The 26064-nt window shown below is 37.6% G+C and overlaps 2 protein-coding genes across 2 annotated transcripts; both read right to left on the bottom strand.

Moving 5' to 3' along the window:
* Positions 1-351: 351 nt before the first annotated feature.
* On the bottom strand, positions 352-10478 carry LOC103956728. The gene is made up of 19 exons (XM_048583065.1): positions 8670-10478; positions 7881-7966; positions 7344-7724; positions 7179-7262; positions 6688-7065; positions 6294-6354; positions 4805-4904; positions 4601-4704; positions 4276-4524; positions 3884-4131; positions 3574-3804; positions 3269-3487; positions 3132-3185; positions 2954-3019; positions 2687-2827; positions 2546-2599; positions 1816-1875; positions 1025-1378; positions 352-921 (listed from the first exon to the last, which is right to left on the bottom strand). The coding sequence occupies exons 1-19, from the start codon at positions 10102-10104 to the stop codon at positions 754-756; spliced, it is 4473 nt and encodes a 1490-aa protein (XP_048439022.1). The 5' UTR covers positions 10105-10478; the 3' UTR covers positions 352-753.
* Positions 10479-13927: 3449 nt separating this feature from the next.
* On the bottom strand, positions 13928-19138 carry LOC103956707 (mediator of RNA polymerase II transcription subunit 1). The gene is made up of 5 exons (XM_009368734.3): positions 17694-19138; positions 16788-17536; positions 16618-16707; positions 14711-15460; positions 13928-14503 (listed from the first exon to the last, which is right to left on the bottom strand). Exons 1-5 carry the CDS (start codon positions 17800-17802, stop codon positions 14456-14458), a joined length of 1746 nt encoding a protein of 581 aa, XP_009367009.2. The 5' UTR covers positions 17803-19138; the 3' UTR covers positions 13928-14455.
* Between the last annotated feature and the right edge of the window lie 6926 nt (positions 19139-26064).

Genomic DNA, 26064 nt, shown 5'->3' with positions numbered 1-26064 from the left:
ATACATGAAAACTATTTCAAGCATCAAACCTCTTAAACAATAATGAACCTAATCGTATTCATAGGATACATAAAAAATCTCTCATGTTTTATCCTTGTTACCTTAAATAAAATTCAACAAACGAATTGCCTTGGTGAGGTGAAGTTGCTCTTAAGGATAACGGATTCCACGTGGAAAAGTTATTTCTCCCTTGAAAAACTACTCCAGAAATATTAGTACCCCCAATATCTGGAACAGCGAGATATAACAACAAAACACATTGATAAGAATTGTGGTTTTTGCATTCGGGGGATGGGTATTGTGATTTGTGAGGAGGATATATACAATACCTTTACAGAGCAGGCAAACTAGTGAGCAGGTGATACGCTTTCATTTCTTGTACACCGGTTTACAAGCAGAGGCAGAGAGCTTCTCTTTAATCCTAACAAAGACATGGAAAATCCATGCCTGCCTTCTTCTAATACATGTAAATGGAATAAACTCACCCACTGTACACTTTAACTCTCACCAGAATATACAACAATGACGCCAAAACTTACACACTTCCAGAACCTGGATGTGACTTCTTTACGTACAAGGCGGTAACCTATCCTCCTCTCATTCGGCTGTTTCCCTTTCGAAACCAATCATCGTGGCGATTTCCAGCAAGGGCATTGTGATGCCTGGGCTGGAGGGCAGAGAATACTTGTCTTCTCTGGGTACGTTTGCGCTCCCCAAGGGCAGATTAACATACAGGACGCAAGTTTTCTGACACTACCCATCTCCTTGCGGTTGTTCACCAGAACAAGAATCCTGGTTGATCTGCTTCTCGTTGGGAATGCAATCAGCAGGAACGTATGCATATCCTTTCGGTAATTTCATATTTTTCATCGATGCTTGATCCGATGTCATTACCAGTTCTTTCTCAAATGTCTCGGCATGCTGTGAGTTGTTAAGGTTTACAGTCAGTTCTATTATAGACCTTATTGTGCTTATTCTATAAATATGCGCGTGTATAACCATAAGTATGCAAAATGTAAAATACCTTCCTAGATTTTGACCTCCATCCTCCATCTTCCAAAAGATTACAGGTGGCAGCACTTGAAGCTCTGCATGGAATCTGTTTCTCAGAAAGTTGTGGCCTGTCCAGAAGGCTTTTGGTAGAATGGTTTTGCGATGTGGAGCTGTCATCATCTGTTTTCGGGTCGTTGTCAATAGTTATAGGAACTCTTCGCCGCTTCACAGAAATTGTACTATCCACAGTCACATCATTAAGAGATGTTGTAGCTGATTCAGAACTAACATTAGGAGGCAAGAAACGACTATTAACAAGCACGGACCGAGCAACGTGATCTCTCCTCACAGCAAGAAGGTCATGTGAACAAATGAGCAGTTCCCTCTGCATTCAAAAGAAACCTTACTCAGCATTAATTCCTCCAACAGATAGGTAGAGTATCTTAGAAATACAAGTGACCGAAATTATGCAAGTTAAGACAATCAGAGCTATAAACAGTTCAAGTAAAATTATGTGGCTAGCGACGCTAGTCCAGCTCCATTGTCATTACAGATGCCAAGTCTACATATATATGTCCCAATTTCCTACTGAGAGCCAACAATGCTAAAGATGCACCAGGTAACATTTTCATGTGGGTCCTACTGGCCCATATGTAGTCTAGGAAGTCACTGCTTCCCATGGATGCAACAATGAGCTAAAAGGCTGAAAGACAGAAAATCTATTTTCGAACCTCAAGGTTGGAGACATGTGAAAACCATGGAGCCAATAATACATACCAAGCAAACATCAAAACCATGTACACAACTTTGGAAATGCCTCACCTTTACTTTTTCTCGTTTGATGATTCTTTCACAAAGTAGGCGCACCCTCTCTAGTTCAACCTGCAACAAATTATTCATGTCATAACTAATAAGGCATTTTGGTTCATCAAACAACACAAGTTGAGATATGAGAAATAAATTGCAAAACATGACGCCACTAAGGCACAAATACTTTCAAAAAAACAACACCTAAAGACCAATGATACATCAAATTGTTATTTAAAAGTATGAATTTAAAACCCCAACAATTCCAACACATTTGCACATGTGAACAGTATGCTACACAGGCCACACTAACAGTTCCAAGTTCCAACTAATCACGCCTTGAATAAGCTTTTAGCGTTCAAGTGGTTTCCTTTAGCCAAGCCACTCCTGGTCAGTCACTCAGAGAACCAAGTATTGACAGTCAGGTGAGGGTTTAAAAGATACTATTTCAACCACTCCTATAAGAACATACATTGGCCTTTTTTATGTTAAATTAAAAATAAAATATTTTCTTATTTTTTATTGGATCTATTTTTTAATTAAAATAATTAAAAATAAAGAATGAAAGTAACCACCCCACTAAGTGGATTTGTGTTGAAATTATTATTTTAACCTTAACTACTCAGTTTTAATATGGGGTTCTAGTTAAGAGAAGCGCAAAATTTGGTATTTTGAATGTTTCACGATTTTTTCCCTCCCCCTGTATAAGAGATGAAGAAAAAACAAACACAAGAATAACACTTACTCTGATTTTCCTGAGGTTCTCTAACTCCTCAGTTCCATGTTTTTGTGTTTCAGCCTGCATAAATTCAGAATCCAAGAAAATGAACAAAACAACTCATCAACCACCTAAAAGATAGAGGCTTTGAGTGATAAAGATATAGACCTTTGTCCTCTGCTCAACACTATGCTTTTCACAGTATGCCTTGTGTTGGATCTTTACACCGACAGTTTTCACATTCATGTAAAAACCAGAACTTCTAGCACATGAGGGATGAAATGTTGACTGACAATTGCCGTAGTTACACTGCAGACAAATAATACAGGTGCCTGACAATCAGTTCCCTAATTATAAAACAAAAAAAATACATTTCCACTACATTACCACTAAAGGATAATATCACGAGGGAAAAAGAAATGGTCAAACTCTTACTTTTATACAGACACCACATTTGCGTCGGCAGATAACACAAAAATCCAGCCCCTTAGAAATCGTCTCCTGGCATTCAATGACAATGTTATAATTGCTGGAACATTACAACTACCAAATGAAACATAACAATCTAAATTGTTCAACATTACAACTGCCAGCGCATCACACATACACATACCATTCCCTCAATGGGAGATACTTGCCCCCTTCGGAATGTTGACTCGAAGATCCACTACAAAATGAAACAGCAAATAATATCAATTTATTTAGCAATAAAAAATTAATTGACATCACTTGTGTGTCAGAAAATTTTACCTCGGCACAGAAGGCATGAACCCATTTACCATCAGAACACTTCCTAAATGCACCTGTTTTTCCACCACATAAACCACATTCTGCAACAAAATGATCTTTCTCCCAAAAATTGACAGGTGCACCAGCGCCACAAGATGATGACAGTTCTTCACATAATTCACAATACCATGGACCTGCGGATTCTCTAGTTCTACGATAGCAATCCAAGTGAATGGCAACCTGTAAAAAAGAGCTTGGTTATCAGTCATAAACCAAGCAAAGTAACAAGTGTCTTCAAAGTAAACCCATAAGAAAGGCAAGAGTACCTTGCAACTAGAACAGACTAAGATCGGGTTTAACAACGTTTCCGAACGTCTGCAGATGTCACAAGATCTAGGATGTTCTTTGGAAAAATCAGTGACTGTTTGAACAAAACCAGAGTGTTTTTCCAATGAAATCCTGGGAACAGCCACTCTTGGAAACGTCTCTTTCGGCCGCGGCATCATCTGTGAGGAAAAACTGGACCTCCCACTAGAGGTATTCAACTTCGTCACATTCTACAAGGAATAAAATGACAAAGTAAATAAATGACCACAAAGAGCCAACATTTATTGAAAAAATAAGATAATCATTAACCTCCTGATGGGAAGATTCGTCAAGGGCATCTTTCCTAAATGATGAAATCCTAGAAGAGGCTGCAGCAGCAGCAGTTGCAGCTGCTAGCACAGCCTGTGCTTCTTTATGCCGTCTCTCCTTCCTACCCTGCTTCTTTGCCTCCCTAAGCTCACAAAGATACTGGTTAACAAGTACAGCATCCCATTTTTGCCTCCGTGCTGCATCAATCTCCAATGGAAGACTCTTAGCAACATAAGATACTAAATTATCTGCAAGAGAATGTATATACAACAGAAGTTAATAGCCATATCAATATACAACATCAAATGACAGTTTTGCATGCCTCAACTAGAGGCAGCAGTGAGAATAAAACTAAAGTTACAAAAAGGAAGACTGAAGTGCACTGCATATACCAGTAAAATGCTTTCTTGCAATTGCACTGTTGAGCAACCTATGCTGGTAATAAATGAGTTCTCCTTCCACTTCATCCTCTGGAGACATTTCTAGAACTCCCATTTCTTGAGCCTTTACCAACTGTTCTAGATTCATCTCATCAGACTTACATATCATATCACAGCATTTTGGATGCTTATTTTGGTGATTACAGCAAACACTGGCATGAGAAGATGCCTCCAAACGTGAGATTACTCCATCACTTGAACCTGCCAAGTAAACTACATGTCAAACTCACCCATAACAACATAATGTAAACAAAAATAAATAAATTTGTATCAATACCGTATATTGGATTTTCTAAGGACACCCCGGTTTGCATCTCCAACAACTTATTTTCAATATACGGATGGACATAACAACCAGGAACTTCTTCAGTCACAGATTTACTGCCAACCATGCATTTGTAAGATTCAGAATAGCTATCATCAAATCACAATATTCAAAAAAAGAAAGAATTACAACAACAACAACAAAAAAAAAACTCACTTCAATTCAGGAACAACTGAGGTGCCCTGCAAAGGAATAGTAGCCAACTGCTCTTGACCCATTTGCAAAGGGCTGCAATTCAAGGGTTTAGATGAAAGACCTGCCCACCATACAACATTTTAAGTCAAAATACACCAAAAACTTCTCCAATGCTGTGAGGGTCATTTATGCATGAAACACAGAAGACAAGAACGAATACAGAGACGACATCAAACTTATGGAGCTAGAAAGAAAATGTGCTAACAGACCAAATTAAAAATACAATAACAGTGTAGTAACTCCTCATCTCCAGACAAACAGAGCAAATAGAACAACAGATATTAGGGGAAGAAAAGCAGACAGCAATAGCAACACAGTTCACAAATATATTTTCTGAGCCCCTCAAACAAGTTATGATGCAGTTACAAAGTGAGCCAGTTCAACTTAAATAAAGTTACTTTAAGGCACTTCGGGAAACAAAATTACATCTACACGAACACTGGTTGGTCATGCACACGTAGATCCTAATGAAATCTATTAAAAAGGTTATGTTCTGGAGTTGTGTCACGGTTTCCTATTTATGCACCATACACAAATCTAACTTCCACACCAACACCATTATTTTATTTTTCGGTCATTATTGTCTACACTTTTATGCTGTTTAGCATTCCTCAAAATGTACAACAGAATATTCTTAAATGAAGTCAACTTGGAACTTGAAGAAACAGCAGTGTCTCATGTATCCAAATTCCAAAGTTGTTTGAACAGAGTAACTGTCACCCAAAACATAGAACTTTTAACTTGACAATGCACAGTAGAGGCATTTCACACAAACTACATAATCATCAAAGCATAATGATAGCTCTGTCGTCCTTCATATGCTGACTACCATCAAATGAGGTCGACACAAGTCATTCCATTCCTAGCCTTCACTGCTGGTGATAGCAAAAGTTGCACGGTAATCATGACCAATGTAAAATTAACATCTATCAGTAAATTAAGCTGATTTAAAACTAGAAAGGCAGTAATTTCTTTTTCTTTCTGATAAGAGGAAGACGATAACAATTTGATTGTGAGCTTAAATAAGGCAGGGGTGATAGAAAGGTAAAATTAAATAGACCAATGAAAAATGAACCTGTTAATTTATATATAAACTATTGGTACAACAGAATATACAGAACAAAAATCGTGAAAGGAAAAATTACAATCAAACTAACAAAGCCTATCCAAATCCTGTACAGGTATGCAAATGTATTTCCTAAACATTCAACAATGGGATAAGAACTCTTCCTGACTCCTAGTCAAGGATACTCCAAACCATCCAGATAATATTTCAATCTATAAATTAAGATTTATAGGACCCTATTATGAAATTGGCTATGTGCACCTAATATGGATCTCCCCAGAACCAGAAATTAGAAGTCTTCCCTAGGCAATCAACATGCACACGAACAACCACCGCCTTCAACCATACTTGAGACATCTAACCAGCAGAAACGGAGAAGAGTACCTTCTGATCTGGGTGAATGTGTCAGCAAAGAATTTTGAACCACATCGGCCTCCGTCAGATTCTGCAAAAACTAGAAATATCTTAGTAATGAATGCTTGGGGTACGAAAGAACACCCAGAGGGTGGGGGAAGAGAGAGAGGTATTTATTCAAGCCACACTTAGGTAAACAGAGCCATAACTACAGAGAAATTCCATTTAAAAACAAAATAAACACTTTCAACCTTATTATTCTAAAAAGTACATTATAACATCCATAAAGATCAAACCCCATGTAACCTTAAGCATACTCACTTCAACTAAACCTACAAGTAAACTAACCTCCACCAAGATTACACTAATAGTCAAATGCACTAGTCAGAAGGCTTGTACAACCTTCTCTCAAGTAATTAATTACCTTCTCAACAGGATCAGGAACAGACGCTTTACTTAAATTTTCTTGTTCATCAATGATGGGTTGATCAACCTTAATCTTGTCCAATATGCCATTGTCATTACAGGTCCCCTCGGATGAGCTTATTACTTTGTTATCCTTCAAAATCCTAATACTACTTTTGGTTCTTCTCCGTGGGGGTACAGACTTAACAGCTACATCTGCCATATCAGACTCTGATAATGAAGCAGCTTCAGAACCATCAGAAACCCCAAACTCAGTCATGGATGAAATTGCTGATCTCAATTTCATTTTCCCATTTTTCTGCTTTAAATCCAAGTTAGAATGGTCTCTGAGCCATTTAACTATTCTGCTTTGCACATCAGGCGCCACAGTATGATCCTGCAGGAAAGACATTACATCACAAGGAAAAATTTTAAGAAGGCACCAGACATGCTAAATATATTTCAGAAACCAATCAGAAACATAGAAACTAATTCTTTAGCTCGCATTACAGCAAGTGAAGCAGATAAGGAATCAGGTGAGAGGCCAATGTCCAATGCCACATCCTTCACATTAACTTTTCCACAATCAATCAGCTGCAGGAGAAGATAAAAAATTAAAACAAGCTCATGAAGTTCCCAATTTATAGAGAATAAGTGACCACAAGCAGACTTTACCTTCTTCAAAATCAGAGAAAATTTAAGGGAATTAGATGCATTAACATCCTCTTTGCTTCTCTCAAATGCCCCTGCATCAATCATCGGCTGTGCTTCACCACCCTCTGATGTCAGCCCAGAATTTAAACTTGGAACAGGAAACACTATTTCCTGTGATTCACTATCACCCGATTTGTCAGAAACAATATCTGGAGGGACTGCAGTTTTATCACCATTTCTAGGGCCAATCCTTAACTTGTTTAATTTGTTTTCCGACAATGCCATCGGAAGATGGTTGGAGACATTTGAGTTCTTGTCAGCTGAGATGGACGGAGATACCAATTGACTGTTGCTGTTATCTGGTACTTCCGAGTGCTTTGAACAAAATGCCCTCAGCTCAACCTATATGTTTATCAAAGTTGGGATTTATATTCAGAAAGACTAATCACAATCATATGCTGGCTCTTGAAGACAAAAAACATAGCAATACTAGACAGCAGTCAGCAATGGTCATAAATATAAAAATTCCCTTTTCAAATGCATACATAAAACTCTTACATTATCGCACCCATATTTTCCCCAAATTTCCATTCTCTGTCTTGCCTCCCTTGCACATAATGGATGAAACGAAGTTCTGCAAGTTCCTGACCCCCAAGCCAAAAGAAAAAATATATATAGTGAATGAAATCCAAAAGTCGAAACATTGATATTTTAGTAGTTGAAAGATCTGACAGATTAAAGAATGTGCAATAATTAAAAATATATGGAAGCCCCATTTCTACAAGGTTTTACAACTCAGACATCAATACTATGAACCAGAACCAGACAAAGCTAGTAAAACAATGAAGCTGCCATATGCAACGTGCATTAACCTTGTAGCTACAGTAACAGTCGAGCTTCCACAATATACCAAAATAATTAAGATGTTTTTTAAGCATGCAAATGATCATTAAGATAAAACCTAAACAGGCCATCTCGCTCACGTAAAAGTACGATGACATGGAACAACCATATAGGACCGCCAAAACATTGCACTTGCAATACCAATTGAAGTTAAGTTTGATAGAGAGAGAATGTACACCGCAAGTTGCAGTAGGAGAAGCTACATCCTATAAATAATAAGATTATGACCCTACAAACTACCTAAGCAAAATTATTGCTACCATTTTCCCATAACACAGACGCAACACAGCAAGGCAACACCTTTGTATCTTTTGCGTTACAAGACAACTATCAATTCTATTAAATCCAAAATTAAGCATATATGCAATTACCAAAAAACCCATTGGCATGAAAGCCAAAAACAGAAATGATAATTGCATAAGACAGTAAAGCAACAAAGAGTACCATGACTGCATCGAACACAAGCGCCCCACTTCACCTTGCATATGTTACATATTAATTTTCTGCGAGTTTCAGTTATTCCTCCAACATTTATGATAGGCTCCATCTTTGCTATGTCCTCTATATAAACCTCAGGCATCCACTGACAACAAAACAAGTGAGCAAAATCCAGAGATCCACCATTTTCAACACTCTTAAGAACCGGCTTTAAAGCGCCACCCTGCTTAGAGCAAAGCACACAAGGCTTGACTGAATCACTAGTATCCATCTTCTGCTTACACCAAGAGCATAACCATGATGCATGTACATCCTCTAGCACTCCATAGCACTTCTGATGAACTCCAACCTTACAAGAACTACAGACAATCAATCGGTTTGACTCTTTGCCTGCATCACCCATGCAGCAGAAATGGCATAAAGATGAACTCCCATCACATGGAGAGGCTATTAACACTTTCTCCAACCCTGCATCAGCACCCAGAACCTTCCTCTTCTTTGACGGGCGCTCTGATGTTAAAGAAATCTTATTCCTGTATCCTAAAAGCCACTCAACACCACTGGGAGAATATGAATTAAAACTACCCTTTCCCCCCACAGGCAACCCAGAAGCTCTCACACAATCAATTTCCATGGAATGCTCATCCTTCTCTGTCTTGGCCTCATCTTCGACAACCCCATTTTCATTTCCACCATTCTCATTCACGTTTTCAACTGAAACTGAATCGGCGTTCCCATCATTCGCACACTCGGCCTTGACGACACCATCATTAGCATCCCCATCGTTTGCATTCTCATACTTAACATGGGAATCATTTGCATTCCCCCCATTTATACTCTCATCCTTGACAACAACACTATTTAACTTGCCACCACTTGCATCGTCCTCACTGACAGCAACTCCATTTGCATTAACGTTCTCATTTGCATTCCGCCTTGGAACATTTCCAACAACCGGAATCGAAAAACACTTGCGAGAAGCTAAATTACTAAGCTCAGATACCTGAAATAAGGCGTCGATATCAGGCAATGTCAAGGGTCTAAAGTAATCCTCAGTCTCCACCCAAATGTTGTTACACCGGGACCTCTCGCTCTGCCGAGAACTCTTCTTCTCCGCACCCGCATGCGACTTCTTATGCCGCTTCCGACTGTCCGACTGCCTCGACAAAAAGCTAGCCAAGCCCCTAGGCAAGGTGGTGGGCACACTCGAAGCTGAGCCGTCCTCGGCAACATCAAAAGGCGAGCGCTCACACAACGCCTTCTTAGCCTGTGAGAAAAAATCAATTCTCAAAGAGCTCGACGACTTCTCGAGAATTTCCGGCTGAGTCGCCGGAATTTTGGGCGGAACCCTAGGAATTGGGCAAGGCCTCTCCTCGGTGCCGCAACCTCCGTCCGCACCCCTACCCATCATCTTCTTCTCGTGACATCGGCCTCCGGTCATCACCAACAACCCCCCGACCCACAACCGACCATAAATTCCATCGCCAAAATCCTATCCCTAAACCTATCCTAACCCTAATTTCTCAAAAATCCCAATTCTAATCCCAATCGACCTATGATTCTCCAATCCCCAAGATGCAGCCAACAAAAAACCCTACCCTAATTTGAAGACTCGTTTTAGAGTGAGAGAGGTAGAGAGAGAAAACGGCGGTGGGTGAGGTGAGTCGCGGCTGGGATAGGGCTAGGGTTACGGTTATATTCTGGTTCGTATACTTTCGGATCCACTTTTTTTCCTTCTTTTTTTTTTTTTTTTTGGTTTTTTGTTTTTTTCTTCCAAAAAAGTTTTTTCTAGAGAGAGAGAGAGAGAGAGAGAGAGAGGAGAGAGAGATTCTCGTTTTTTGCAGGGAGTGAGTGAGGACGGTACGTTTTAGGAGATTTTTTTTCTTATACGTGGGGTCCACTGTAGCGTGGAGTGACGCTACACATTTGAACTCGTACAGCGGCACTGCTTTACACGTGGCGTTCATTCATTGGAGGGACGCATGGCTTTCACCGAGTCAATTGTCTAAATTTGGCACAGTTTTAGCTTTTTTTAAACAAAGATGCTATTTTTAATTTGTTACCATCTAAATAATTTAAATAGTCCTACTAAGTGGCAACAATTCTCTTTTTTAACTTTTTTTCTTGCACCATGGCTGAAAGTAATAGTAAGTGACTTTCTCAAAAATGGCATTCATCGAAGCTCTCTGCAACTTTATTTTTTACATAATATTTTATAATATTAGTATTGAAATTAACATTCAATTGTAAGATATTAAAGAGTTTATAGAGAATTTTACTTTAAAATAGTTTCCTTAGCATTTCTCTAAACTCTGGTGTAAGTTCGATTTTTACAGATCCTCTACTTCTAACATTTAATAATTTAACTCACTAAAACTATGGTTTGTAAAAAATAATAAATAAATAAAATAGTTTGTAAAAAAGAAAAAAAGAGTTTGTTCAGTCTCTTTGTTTTACTTACAAGCACTAAAATAAATTACAAAGATTTCACGAATGTCAACAGTTGAATTAGAAAAAAAGTGCCTTATATATAAGATTAAAGTCATCATCTGTTATGTTTATATTGATCAATGTGTTATATGAGAAATTTTGCATAGAAAAATAACATGTCTTGTATAATTGAAGAAAATTATCACGGCAATTTGTTATTTTTTCTTATCTCTTTCTATCTCCCAAACATATATATATCTTATTCATTGCAACATCCTCTGATTCCAAGAGGTTTTTCTCCTAAAAATACATAAAGTTCTAAAAAACGCTAAACGCTAGTCGGGCAGCATGCTGGAGCCTAGCGCCTAGACAGATTTAAGTGAATCTATTATATTTCGTGAATATAAGTATTTGTTTATACTTAAAAAAAAAAAAATATATATATATATATATATATATAATTTCATCATAAACTACAAGTAAAATGATATATATATATATTATGAAGTATTAGAACATAATGAAAACATGGAGAACAAGCATATAATGTGTTCATTTATGTATACAACAAGTCCCTAATAATTATTGTAAAAAATAAAATACAAAATGAAAGTTATTTATTTTTTGTCTAAGTGAGTCGCAACTTAGGTGGGTGCCTAGGCTGGTTTGGGCGGGCTAAGCGGACGCCTCAGCAGTTCTATGCGCTTTCTTAATTTTCAAACACCTAAACATTAAATAGAATTGTGACTAACCACCTAGTGCCTAAACGGAGATTTTTAGAATAATATGTGCATGCATAACTCAGGTCTCTTCTCCATGTGGAGAGATGTCTGATGTCTCTTAGTTAATTATGTGTTAAGTTTTTTATTTTTCTTTCACCTTTGCAAGGTTTTGTCTCCCCTAGTTATTTTAAGATCTTAGACCGAATCTACCCCTAAGGTCTTTTGATTTTTAGAAGTCAAAATATGACTTTTTTTATTTACTTTAATGATTAACTCTTCCGTACATGTAATTGTGACATGATTATTTTTTTTTTAAGTATTTCATATGTTTTAAGGGGTGAATAATTGTAGTTCAGAACCAGTTGTCTTTTGAAAAAAAAAACTATAATAAAAATGTCTAATCATGAAGATGTTTGACCATGTTGTTAGAGTGAGGATCCTTCTCAAATCCTCTTTGTGATGATCTCACATCTGTTGATTGTACATCATGCGATCAGAAATCTTTGTAATTTTTTTTATTTAAAATAGAACCATGTCTTTCTTTTTAAAAGGTAACTTAGTTGCAAGTAACCATTTATCGCAGTGATAGAAAGGTGTTGAGTCTTTGCATGACGGTGTGAGTTCAAACTCTGTCGGTGGTTAATCTAGTATTTGATCTAACCAAATATATCTTTTGACAAAAAAAAAAAGGGTAACTTAGTTAAGAACAAAAAAATCTACAACGTGTATTTACTTCGGCCAGTGGCATGAAAGTAAAGCTCATTAATTCCCATCTCTTTAATTAAGTAAAAGCACTTGCCCAAAAAAAAACAAGAAAGATCGAAAATACAAGCATCCACTACACCCAGAGTGGTGCAAAATAATTCAGTTGACAACAACAAAAGAAAAACGTAGGGATCGAGTTTAAACGACTCCGGCAGGTTGCACCCGATTGGGTTCGTCTAATTACTACCACAGTTCCATGTAAAAAGGAGCTTTTTAACTCGATGGGAGGGTCAATGTAATAATTCATTGCCTTAGGGCAGTAAAGTGTCCATTTTAAACGACAGACCAAATTATTAAACATCATGGAACCCTTTAAGGGAAGGGTCTCCATTTGTTTTTTAAAGTGGAGACTAATTATGAGACTAACATCATATTGAATTTCAATGATTTGAACTGTTTATTTATTTATATTTTGAACAAACGATATTAAAGGGATGGGCATGGACTAAGCCTCATAATGGGTTAGCAATAATGTGGTACAAATTCGCCTATAGCAAGAATCAAGAATAAGACCTCTCACTTACAAGTGAAGTTGAATACCACACTTTGTTCAAAGAAATTGGGAATATTTGAGACATCTAATTGAGTTCAAAGAAATTGACGAACACTTTGTTCTATAAAAAATAATGAAATTTCATCATTATAATTAACTAGGCAAATTGTTTTTGATTGAACTAAATTTTTGCTAGAATAATCTATAAATCGAGACTTCCAAAATAAATGATTCGAATCTTTGAAGTTCGATGTAAAGTAGATCCCACAACTAATCTTCATTTTTTTAGAAAAATAAGAATTAAATGACCTGTGTATTGTAAATTACGAGGGTGCAAATTGTAGACACCCGTATTCCTATATTTTGTACCACATCTTATTAGTAGGACATAAATCCATTAGCTAACATAACATTTATACCAACCAACTTTAGTTAAGTGACATGAGAACTTTTATTTTTCTAGGTATAAGCGATAAAATCCGATAGTGGATTTGGGAATTAGGGAACTGTGCAATGGGTCATCATAAATAGGTACCAAACACATAAGAATCTTTTCATGGCAAGGCAAATTCAACCGTGGGCACGATCTAGTCCTCCTACTTTTGTTGACAGCGATTCTCCAAAAAGCACTTCTATCTACTTCAGTTCAGCACTGCCAACACACACTAATTCTGCCTTAGAGTTCATGACAAACATCTGAATGTCACAACTTCACATTTTGTGGTTTTATTTGCACACATTTGTACATGAGAATGAAATCCATAATCAATTTCTTCTGTTGCATTATTCATCGAAGTTCTTAGAACCATCGAACAAATAAAAACGACTGCAAAAACATTCATACCAAGAAGAACTAAAACTAAAAATAAACCATTTCGATTTCTTTTCCGTAAAATTTGACCAAAAAACATCATAAGCTTTTTCTTGTAGAATGAAAACCCTCCTGAAAGAAAAAATGAAGAAAAGGACCAAAATACACCAAAATATCAATTCCCCATTCTTCTTCCACTGCAGACAAAATAGCCCCTAACCTATCTCTCCCCATTAAATTTAAAACCTAAACGAAAAAAGAAAAAGAAAAAAAAAAACCATTTTAGGCGGACAGGATTGGGGCACCTGTAACTTATTGCACTATTTGCAGAATCCAGAGTTCGAACCGAAACCCATTCTCTTCTTTCATAACCGAAACTCATCAGTTTTCTTTTCTTTTTTTTGCAAAACAAAAGAGAGAAGAGACTAACCATCTGCCATCAAAAAATTGAAAATTCTTGGATCTGTGTAAGGGAAAAAGTAAATCAAGCTTCAGACACAGAGTCAGTTGACCTCAATTCAGACCGAGCCTCGCCCAAATCAGTCGCAGGAGATTCAGACACCACAGCAAGCTATGGCTGCATGCCTCGGCATTTCATAGATGGTCGTGATTTCATGTACTGCACAAGAAAGAGCACAGGCAAAGAGTTAATGAATTGCAAACAAATTTTTAAGACTTCAAACAATAACAAACTACGAAACACTGCACCAATTAAATTCTTAAACAACAAAATATTTAAACTCAAATACGTCAATTCAGATCAGCTTGGTAGATCCCATCTTTGGAGCAACCTAACCCTTACTGGAGCCAGAAAAGAGTTCTTTACCTGGTCATAAAATGCATTTATCTCTTCTTCCGTAAGGCCACCATCATCCCCAGAGTTTTCCTCCCAACCAAGAGATCGAAGGAAACGAGCCTCTTCCTCGTCTGGATAAACTGCCGCACTGGGGCCAGTATCAGAAAACTTCTGAACATCTTCAGAGCGATCACCATTGCCAGTCACCAGAGCACCATTTTCAATGGTGTGAGGGCTCGCAGGATTACTGAATAATTCCCTAGTTATTTCACCAGATTTTTCCATAGTGGGAGATGAAATGATAGGGGCTGAATCTGGGAGAGTAATTGTACTGTTGATCAAGGTTTTGTTCTTCAAGCGTTTGAAGAAATCATTCCGGCTCTGGACTTGAGACAAAGAAGGTCTCTTTTCCAACGTGGATCCAGATTTCAGATCCAAGGCTGCTACCTTGCGCTCCACAGATGAAAGCTTCTGCTGGTTGGGGCTTCTTAAGGGAGCAGATGCAACTGGGGGAGCAACAGCAAGTGGGCTATTTGCTGCTCTGCTAGCATTACTTGTTGGGCTAGTGACATCCTTTGGTGAAGAGGAGACTCCATTTTCCCATACTGGTTTGAGAACAAGGAACTTAGAAGTCTTTGGAGCATCGGACTTGACAGAGCCACCACGAAGAGATTGATTGTGCAATTGAGAGGGCTGCTGCTGTCCAACCTTAACTGGCGCATTTGTTTCCCCTGGTCTAGCTGCTGCTTTGGGCTTTGATTTGTCAGACGAACTGAGAACCTGAAAAGAAATAAGATAATTATTACCAGAACTCAAAAGAGTAAAGGCTTCTAAAGCTGGTAAATTCAATGGTCGTATTTACAAATACATTTACTATGTGCGCACAGTACCACAGCAATTTAAGGTTGCATTGTTTTGACACATAACCAATGTCTCTTACAAGGTAAATTACAAAAGTATCCCATATGTTATTCAGTACCTACAACAACATAAAAAAAATAAGGAAAAAAATCTCCAAGAGTAGTAGTTCCGCAACAAACTATCATGTCCACCTACTCCCAAAATCCCCATCATGCATGGAACAAAGAGAAGAGAGGTTGAGAGGGAATAAGTCCCAGGGAACATGAGCATCAGAAGACAGAAATGGAACCAACCCAACTGTACCTAAGTTATAAAATAGATTGTCGCGTCTCTGAAATAAATGGAGCCAAACCAAACAAAGCCACAAGATCAACTTGCTTGCATAGTTTTAGAATAAAATTAAACTACTAAACTAGCAACTGTCAATGAATCTAAAATTACATCCCCATTCAGACTAAGAATAGAAACTCAAGTAAACGAGAATTGCTATCAGACATAAAACTCAAAACATTTATAACTTGTAACTTGAAAGGTCGATCTAATCACAATTATAGCATCAATCCTACAATATTCAGTTTTGACCTCTTCCATATGCCTCTGCACTACAAGTGAGATCGTGAAGTTCAATGTCAACGAAGGTAATATTAGTCCCAACCATTAACCTAAATTACTGATATACGGGAGATGAAAAGGCTAAAAGAAAATTTCAAGAAATTGACTACCAAGTTTACCAATGCATGCTGAAATGTGGTTGTTGGCCCACTCAGAATGGAAAACTAAGGTTAAGCATCAAAGAAAAGGTACATGAGGAAAAGGTCACCATGTAGCTTGCACTCTCACATAACAACTTGGTTTTTCTACACAATTCCTTGATGCTCAATGGTAAGGTAAAAAATGCAAATATATAAGTTGAGAAGCATTAAGGTAAACAACATAAATAATAAAACAAGAACACCGTCTTGAACAATACAAATAACCAATAAAATATTACTCTAAGAACTGTCTAATAAATTAGAATTCGAAAGTTTAATATCTATCAAAACAAGCTGAAGCGAACATCAGGGGAATTTACTTACAGAAGGTTTGGGCATCGAAGGTGTCACTGGAATTAATTGCCTTGATTGCTTGATTGCCAATTCCTCAAGCCTCTGTGTCTTGATAGACAACTACAAAAGAATGTGTCTCATCAGATTAACTACAGGCACATATTATTCAAATAGCACGAGACAAATCAAACTTCAGTTACCTGAGGAACAGTGCGGGCTTTTGCTGGAGCTTGTGACAATGCTTCAGCCATGTTAAGACCAGACATTGCAGTTGAAGCCCCAGAACTTGAAGTAGCAGCAACAGTTGGTTGAACAGGAAAGGATCCTGAGCTACTGCTCCCAATGATAGTAGAAGGGACCTCAGCCAGAGCTGAGGTCCATCCCTCCCCACCAATTAAAGCTGAACTACCAACAGGCAAGCTCTGAACAGCTGTGCTAAATCCAGGAGATGGAACTCTTCCAATATCAGGTGCAGCTGGCCTTTCTTCAGTTCCAAGTGAGGGAAAATCCTTATCAAACACAACCTTTTGAATACCAACTCCAACACCAGAAAGCAAACCATTGCCATTGTGATGATTGCTATTACCGGAACTTTTTGAGTCAATAGCAGCTCTTCGGGCCAAAAGCTCAGTCTGCTTCCTGGACACCATAGACTGAGAGCGTCGCAATGTATCCTTCTCAACCCTACTGGTAAAAATGTTTCCTAGAGGGTCAGAAGAGTCACGGTCCCAATGGTCTCCAAAATTTGATCTCTCTTTTTCCTTCTCACGGTCCTTATCACGGTGGCTTCTGTTAAAACTACTGTAAGCATGCTTTGCAGAACCATTACTAGAACTTCTCCGGGAATTGGAGGAGGAAGAACGGTCCAGGAAAGCAGAGCGCGGTGTATCAAAATCAGTTATGCTCTTTGAGGTTCTATTTCGCAAGTGATTAGCCAAAGAAGAAACATCTGTATAAGAATTACAAACATAACCTAAGTCAGACGATGTACCCAAAAGTTCCATTGTAATAGAAGCCTCCGCAGTATGTATGTGTGAGCATGCATGTGTATGAATAAAATTAAAAGGAAAACACTGGGACCATAAAACTTGGATAGCGGAAAGTACCTGAGTGAGAAGATGATGATGCAAAGTGGTGGGCTGAACTGCCACCCCCAGTAACACTTCCTGTACTTCTCAACCATTCTGGAACTAAGGTGGGTTCACTTCTTTCCATAAGGAGCAGTGAACATGATCAGCTATAACAACAGAAACACTTCTCACCTTCTCCACCACCTCTGTCCTTTACCCCAAACTTATTATATTTGGACACAGATATACCGAGTTTGAACAAAAATATTTCTATCTTCCACTTCAAGAGCCAATCTTGCTTCAACCAAGATAAGCAAGTGAGTACCACAACTCAAATTGTACTCCTCACTACAATAAGAGCTGGTTGCTTTATCCGTATCTATCACAACTAGAATTTGCTTCTGTCAAACTTATGGAAAGATGAAAATATCCACAAGTTCTGTACCCAGAAGGTACTCTTCAATATAGAAGAGCCAAAGTCCAACTTTCGTTTCCCCTAAATAACCAATCCTGCTTCCCAGCCGCTGCCAGTTAATCAAGTAAACAGTCTCCGATATTGCTACGATTTTACCAACTGAATGGGTTATATACTACAATCTACCAACACTATGGGACTTAGAAAACGAAACAGATTCTAACCAAGGTGCAAACACAAAGGAAATGCCAAGAACAAGGTGCATGTCTCGAATTGCAACACGATGGTATCGAAAACAACGGAACCCAAAGAATATAAAGGGGGAAAAACAGTCTACGCCTCCATCTTCAATTGAAAGATGGATTTGCAGAAGGGAATTGCAATCTCAGCAGAACCTCATCTTCAAGCCCAATAGAGATAGAAGCAACTGGGTGTTTGTTCACTAGGCCAACAATGAATAACAACAACCCATGATTGTCACACGAAAATTCACACCCATCCAACGGTTCAATCTCACGGAGACGATTAAAAAAACCTAAAATTTGGGACTGAACGCCGAGTAAATGCGCTGAAATTGAAACCCTAGCACATATATATATATGTTATATTTGTATATCTCTTCTCTGTTTCTATAGAACTCCCAATAGACCTACGATTGCAGAGTCCCCAAATTATTCCACCAAAGCGATACGAAAAAATTTAGAGATAGAGAGACAGAGAGAGGAGAGAGAACAAACCCTAGCCCCGCGCAGTGATTTGGCGATTAACCAAAACGTAACCGTTTTAATAACCGCCCCCGGTATATCCTCTCTCTATTGAAAACAATGCGTTGTTTCAGAGTCCAGAGAGAGAGTTTCAGAGTTACGGAGGTGAGAGAGAGAGGGGGAGAGCGGCGGCGAGAGCAAGCGCGGCGGAAGAGGAGAGGAGGGGGGATTGGGGGAAACGAAGAATGGGGTTAGAGTGCTGTGAGAGTCTGAAATAATAGGGTTTTGTTAGTCTTGTTTGCGCGAGAGGAGAGAGAGGGGGGGAGAGAACTTTGGGTTTGGGTGAGAGGAAGGACGAGAGGGTTGGGTTGTGTTGTGTAAATTTTGCGTTGGTTTTTAGCGACACTGGGAAAGGATGAAACGTATCATGAACAACCTCTTCTTCTTCTTTTTATTTATTTATTTATTAATTATTATTTTTTATAGGTAAAATAGGAAAAAATTATCTTAATTTTATTTTTCTTAAAGTATTAATTAATGAAAAACGCATGTCTTCATTTTTGTTATCAAAATGTCCCCGAACAATAGCATACGTATCACTTTACCCCCCTTTTGTTGCAACTAATTTCACTTTTTTCCTTTAAATTTCATGTGTCTCGCATTACTCAAGTTCATCAATGTTGTCCAATGAATTATTAACTTTGGGTTACGATGTTATAGGCTATTTAACTGAAGGATTATCGAGGGAGGGAGAGAGGGTGCATCGAGAAGAGAGAGAAGAGAGAATTTGTGAATTTTGAGGTATGTGTTATGTCAACTCATTGTATATTTATTTATAATAATAATGAAGGGAGAATTGGTGAATTTTGAGGTGTGTGTTATGTCAACCCTCGCCTTCAGCGCAGCCGCGAAACCATCGTAGCTTCATCTTCTTCCTCGAACAGGTCTGCGAAGCCACGATCTCAACATTGCATCAAACAGGACCATGAAGCCATCAATCCCTAGTACGATCCCAATGACATCGTCATCTCCTTCACCTCCGCGCCCCTCAACCCCTCCCGCCGTCAACACCATCGTCAGGGATTTGATGTAGAAGATCCGATAGCCGCTGCTGCCATCGTAGCTTCTTCCTATTCCGATGGCGTCAAAACGTTTTTTTAACCGTTTGATTTTCTTTTGAACGGCTAAGATTGAAGGATCCTTCGGATTTGAATGGAAGAGATCCAGAGAGGATCTTTTCCCTTATCTAAAAGATATTGTAGAATCCAATAATGATTTACATAATCACATTCCTAATTAAATTAGGATTGCAACAATCTCCCATGAGTGTATAAATACTCAAATAAAATGTCACATCAAGTCTTCAACAACGAAGTAAAAGCAATTGATGAAGTCGTTGGTACAATGAGTAAATGAGAGTCTCAAAGCAAACGGAAGAATACATAGTAATAAAACTCATAAAACCTTGCAAGTGATATCATGTGAGAGACATGTGACGTATTTCCAAGTGCAAAAAACCCACCAGGTCTATCACAAAGATGTCAATTACTCCCTTCCCCCAAACTATTTGGACGAAATTCTCTTGAATCTTATTGATTTCTCCAGTCGAATTTCAAGTTTGTCCTTGACTTGTGTCATGTGCCTCTTGCATGACACCATTTGATGAGAATTGGATGAAATTTTTTAAAATCTAATGACATGCGGGTAATTAGCAGCCTCGTACTAATCAAGGGAGTAAATTAGCAAGAAAAATAGTTTAAGAGGGCAATTGACAACTTCGTGATAGTTTGGGGTATTTGGTCGTCTACCCTACATGGTATGTCAACTATGTTCTATATGAACCGTAATGTTAACCTATCAGTGCCTAACCTTGTATTATAGATGGTTGTGGGCCTATGAACTTCTCCATTCGACATTTTCAGACTTTTTTTATAACATGGGGCATAAGTAGAAAATTTTGTTTTAATAAATGATCTTTTTTCTTAATAAATGTTTTAGGATTTTTTTTTTAACAAACGATATTATGTGATTTAAATTTACTTTGGCGAGAATCGAATCTAGAACCTCTCACTTACAAGTAAAAAATAATATCACCATATCGTAGTACTAAGTGACCATTAAAAAAATTAAACATCATAAATAGCATTGTCTAAAAGATAAAATAATAAAATAATATAAAAAATAGCAATTGCTAGGCAAAACGAGAAGAGAAAGAAAATACATGCGGAAAACCAAATAAAGATTTTCAATACGCCCCTTGATTATCTATATATATTTATATCTTATCTATATATATAAAGCTAGCACTCTAAAATGATGAAGCTTAAGAATGCCCCTCTCTAATATATATAAAGCTAGCACTCTAAAATGATGAAGCTTAAGAATGCCCCTCTCTAATTAAAATATTAAATTTAAAATAATAAATTAAAAATTCATAAGTTTTTATATTTGTTTTTTGAATTTTTAAAACGTTTTTATTGTTTATTTGTTTGAAATTTAAAATAACTATAAAATTAGTATTTTGAATCAATTAAAAAAAAAAAAACAATTGCCATATGATTAACATGTGGCAAGAGGCTAGCATCAATTTATTCACAAATTTTTATTGGTGATGTGAAAAATTATTTTGCACTCTTTGAAGTGTAATTTCTTTTTCATATGTTCTTGTACATGTAAGTGCATAATAATTTTTTTTTACAGTGTCAACAATAATTATTTCATACTAGTCTATATGCTCACACACTATTTGTGTGTAATTAAATTGTATATTATTTGTTATAAAAATACTTATATCACAATTTTAAGAAAAAAGAAATTTTCTTTTTGAAAAATTGAAAAAAAAATATTGGCTGTGGAATTTAGGCACTTACACATTACATACAACATGACATTATGTATCATATTTGGTGACTATATTGTTGGCCAAGTTGTTAGTATATGTAGAACAAATAACATTAGTGTCCTATATTTAGATGTTTCATAAGAGCAACTCCACCTCAATGGGGTAGGCTAGGACAAAGCCTGAAAAATAGGCTAGCCTACACAAAATACACTCCAGCCGAACCAAATAGGCCAGCCCACAACCCAAGCCAGCATGTAGGCTGGCCCAAAACGTGTTGAGCAATGTCCCGGCCTATGTGACGTCACGCAGGCATCAGGATGACTTCATCAAGACATATTGGGTTTTTATAGGTCAAGCGCTTGGGAAACACATGCGCGTAGGCGCGCGTTCTCGACAAGAAAAAGACCACAAGGCTCCCTGTTGCAGTGCAATAACGGGGAGCAGGGAGAAGCCACGTGGCGTGTCTTCGGCCTTTGGATTTCCAACAGTAAAAAAATTTTGAAATTCGAAACCATTGGCTAGTGACGTGGCGCATTCTGGGTCGTCCGATTCCAAGATTTTCGACCAAAAAACATTGAAAAAAAAACAAACGGTCAGAATTATGGGCGTTGGCCACGTGTCCAAATCCGGGCTGTTGGATTTCAATATTTTTCAAATCAAATGGTCCAAATTAATTAACTTATTAATAATTAATAAAAAAATTAATAAAAATTGTTTAAAAATACATATAGTGACACGTGACGCGTCTGGATTGGTTGAAAATCTTATCGGAAATCTATCAACAAAATAGTACTTTCAGATAATGACATGTGGCGTGACAAGATTGGTTGTAAATCTTATTGAAATATTGGCTAAATTATTGTAAATAGATAATGACACATGGCATGTCGGGATTGGTTGAAAATCTTATCGAAATTTATCCACAAAATAATACTTTCAGATAATGACACGTGGTGTGACAAGATTGGTTAAAAATCTTATCTGAAATTAAAACTATTTTTTTTATTATTTTATAAAAAATTAATAATATTTTTATACTAATTTACTAGACTGTGTGCCAATGCGTTTTTTAAGGATGGAAATGCATTTGGTCAAGTATTGTTCATTGGAGTCAATCACTATTCATTTGAGTGGATTAAATGAGTTGGATGCGAGCGCATTTTTAGGAATGGACTTGCTCTAACAATTTGGTGCCCCATTTAGAGGTACCCCTACACACACCATTTGTAGGCAATACAGTCAATATACTCTATCAAGTATCAAGACTTTTTGTTTCTTTGTCACTTAATATTACGGTTTATGGGAATTCATCTTTATTTGTAAGTAAGAGGTCTTAGGTTCGATTTTCGTTGAATTATTACGGCTAACTTATTGCGAGACTTAGTATACTTCCCCATGCTGCACCCGTTAGTGTAGATAAATCGTATATTTTGAAAAGAAAAAAAGAAGGATTTTTTGTCTTTTTATTTTTAACCAATTTTATATTATTGTTTTTATTTAATATGCTATTTCGTACTTATTAACAGCGTTGCGGAGAAATAGCTACTGGCCTAACCATGAACTGGTACCTTTTTGTTTCTTTGTTTTGTTTTTATTTTCCAGACCAAACTATAATTTATTTAATCGCAAAAAAAGAAGGGAAAAAAAAAAAAAACTATATCTTTATTTGGAATTATCGTCATCCTAACTAACCTTCCAGAATTTAAATTGCTTTTTTGTTTTCCATGGTAGATGGTATCATGTAAAAGCACAACCAACATATAATCAATTTTGTTATCATGTTTCGTTTTAATTGTTTTATACAATATTTCATCTTTTTCTGTATTCGTTGAATCAGAAATGGCCAAATGCCTAAAACGAAAATTTGAATTTATCCATGGAAGGTGGGAAGATTATTTTCTTAAGACTTTATCTAGTTCGATTGAATCGTTTTAAATCATTTTTTTTATATCAATTGTTTCAATTTTTCTATATATAAGATTTTGGACCTGGAACCACATGAGTTAGGTTGAACTGAAACTTGCTTCGCTAATGTGGTGAACGTCATTACCAAATTATAATCTATATATCATTTTTGTAAGACTACCATCTATATATTATTGAATAGTTGTATAAATATAACTTATGAGATTTGTGAAGCGAGTAGATTAATCGAACTTACCTAGTGACAAGAACGGAAGAAATCTATTTATCTTGTACCATATGCCTGCAGCCAACTATATAAAATGAAATTGTATTTTTATATTTCCAATTGCCAACTCAGGTTCGGAATTTAGGTTGATTTGGGTTGATTCTTAATGGGTTGCCGCAATTTTGTTTTGTTTTTTTTTTTTTTGGTTTTTGAGAAACTGAAAAATTCCTTAGTTCAACCTAATTGTGTTCTGTTTGTCAGTCCAAGCTCAACAAATGTTTCATCTAATCGTTTTATACAACTTTAGGTTAAAGTTTAGGCAAAATGGGGTTGGACCAGCCCAACCTGCACACCTTTTGTTGTTGCTAATACTCTGTGTTTGTTAGTTTAATTCGTAGCACAAATATTATCAAATTCTCTTCAATACAAAAACAGAGCAAACCGATAGAAAAAATAGTTTCTAATTATCCATCTCACATTAAATTTATAAGGAATGCTAACAACTTTTTTATTTGAATTTTTCTAATTTTACCTTCTCGGTTTACTTTCTCATCATGCAATTTTGTTGTATGCACCCAGACAACCTCGAAGCATTTCCAAATGGGGTTGTAGCAGATGTATAGCACATGTATTGGATTGGTCGAAAAAAAATTCTAATAGTCAATTTTTAGAGGATAAAATAATCTGTTAAAGTTTAGGGTCTACACACAATACTTGCTTCCTGTTAAAGTTCTTCAGTCTAACAATGGTGGCGAATATCTCAATCAAGACATGTCCCAGTTCTTCAAAGACAAAGGTATTCTCCATGAGATAAATGTCCTTAAACTCCACAACAAAATGGAGTAGCCGATAGAAAAAAATAGAAATCTACTTGAGATTACCCCTGCATTTCTTATTGGTGCATGTGCACCCAAAACATATTGGGCCAATGCAGTGACCTACGCCGTTTATCTCATGAATCGAATGTCATCGCATGTTCACTCTTTTTAGAACTCCCTTGGCTATGCTTGATGATCATGTTTCTATCTTTTCTACCCTTCATCTCGAACCACAAGTTTTTGCGTGTGTGGCTTATGTCCATCTTCATAAAAATCAACGAAGCAAGCTTGATCCATGTGCAGTGCGATGTGTTTTCATTGACTTTAGTCCTCAAGAAAAGGGGTACAGGTGTTATCATCCCTCTACTCGACATGTTTACATCACCATGGATGTGACATTCTTCCAAGATGAACTCCCCCCCCAACCATACTCTTCAAGGGGAGACGATTGAAGGTGAAGGTTATGGATATGTGGATGTCGACCCTGCTATCCTAATAGTACAGACGGCCCAAGTGCACATGACAGCATAAATGACCCAAATGGGCGTGACTGCGCAGAAAAAGGCCTTGTTGGCCTTGATGGCCCAAGCAAGCAGGATAGTGCAGAGGAATACCTATATGGGCTTGATATGTATGTTGCAGAAAGCCCATCTAGGCATGGCAGCATTGAAATCACAATATATGAAGGCTCAAGTGGGCTGTCGGACCAGACCGAGATAAAGACAGTACGTGGAATAGTTGATGTCGCGTGGCAGGAAGGTGTAGGTGGTGTTAACTCGCGTGGACTTAATGGTGTCGACCCCAGTGAGCATAACAACAGTAGTCCCCTTTGTCACATCCTAGTTTTGACTCCGCCGTAGCACGATATTATCCGCTTTGGGCCCATGCCACGCCCTTACGGTTTTGTTCCTAAGAACTCATACGAGAACTTCTCAGTAGGTTACCCATCTTGGGAATGCTCTCGCCTGAACTCGCTTAACTTTGAAGTTCGATGAAACCCAAAGCCAGTGAGCTCCCAAAAGACATTGTGCTATAAAGAGGGAATCATGTACATATAAGGCACATCACCCCCTATCCGTTAGTCGATGTGGGATGTTACAATCCACCCACCCTTAGGGGCTCGACGTCATCGTCGGCATACTCGCACCACACGGTAGAGTAGCTTTGATAACATTCTATCACATCACAGTCTCAACTCCGCCGTAGCACGATATTGTCCGCTTTGGGCCCTAGCCACGCCCTCACAGTTTTGTTTCTAGGAACTCACACAAGAACTTCCTAGTGGGTTACCCATCTTGGGAATGCTCTCGCCCGAACTCGCTTAACTTTGGAGTTCCGATGGAACCCGAAGCCAGTGAGCTCCCAAAAGGCCTCATGCTATAGGGAGGGGAACATGTACATATAAGGCACATCACCCCCTCTCCGTTAGTCGATGTGGGATGTTACACCCCTCAACCTCCTCGAGTACAGATCAATGATCATACGGATAATATTCCT

The sequence above is a fragment of a genome, unplaced genomic scaffold (genome assembly GCF_019419815.1).
Source record: "Pyrus x bretschneideri cultivar Hongxiangsu unplaced genomic scaffold, Pyrus_bretschneideri_v1 Contig2, whole genome shotgun sequence".
Lineage (NCBI taxonomy): Eukaryota > Viridiplantae > Streptophyta > Magnoliopsida > Rosales > Rosaceae > Pyrus > Pyrus x bretschneideri.
The sequence above is the reverse complement of the archived record's forward strand: the minus strand, read 5'-3'. Positions and strand labels throughout refer to the sequence as shown.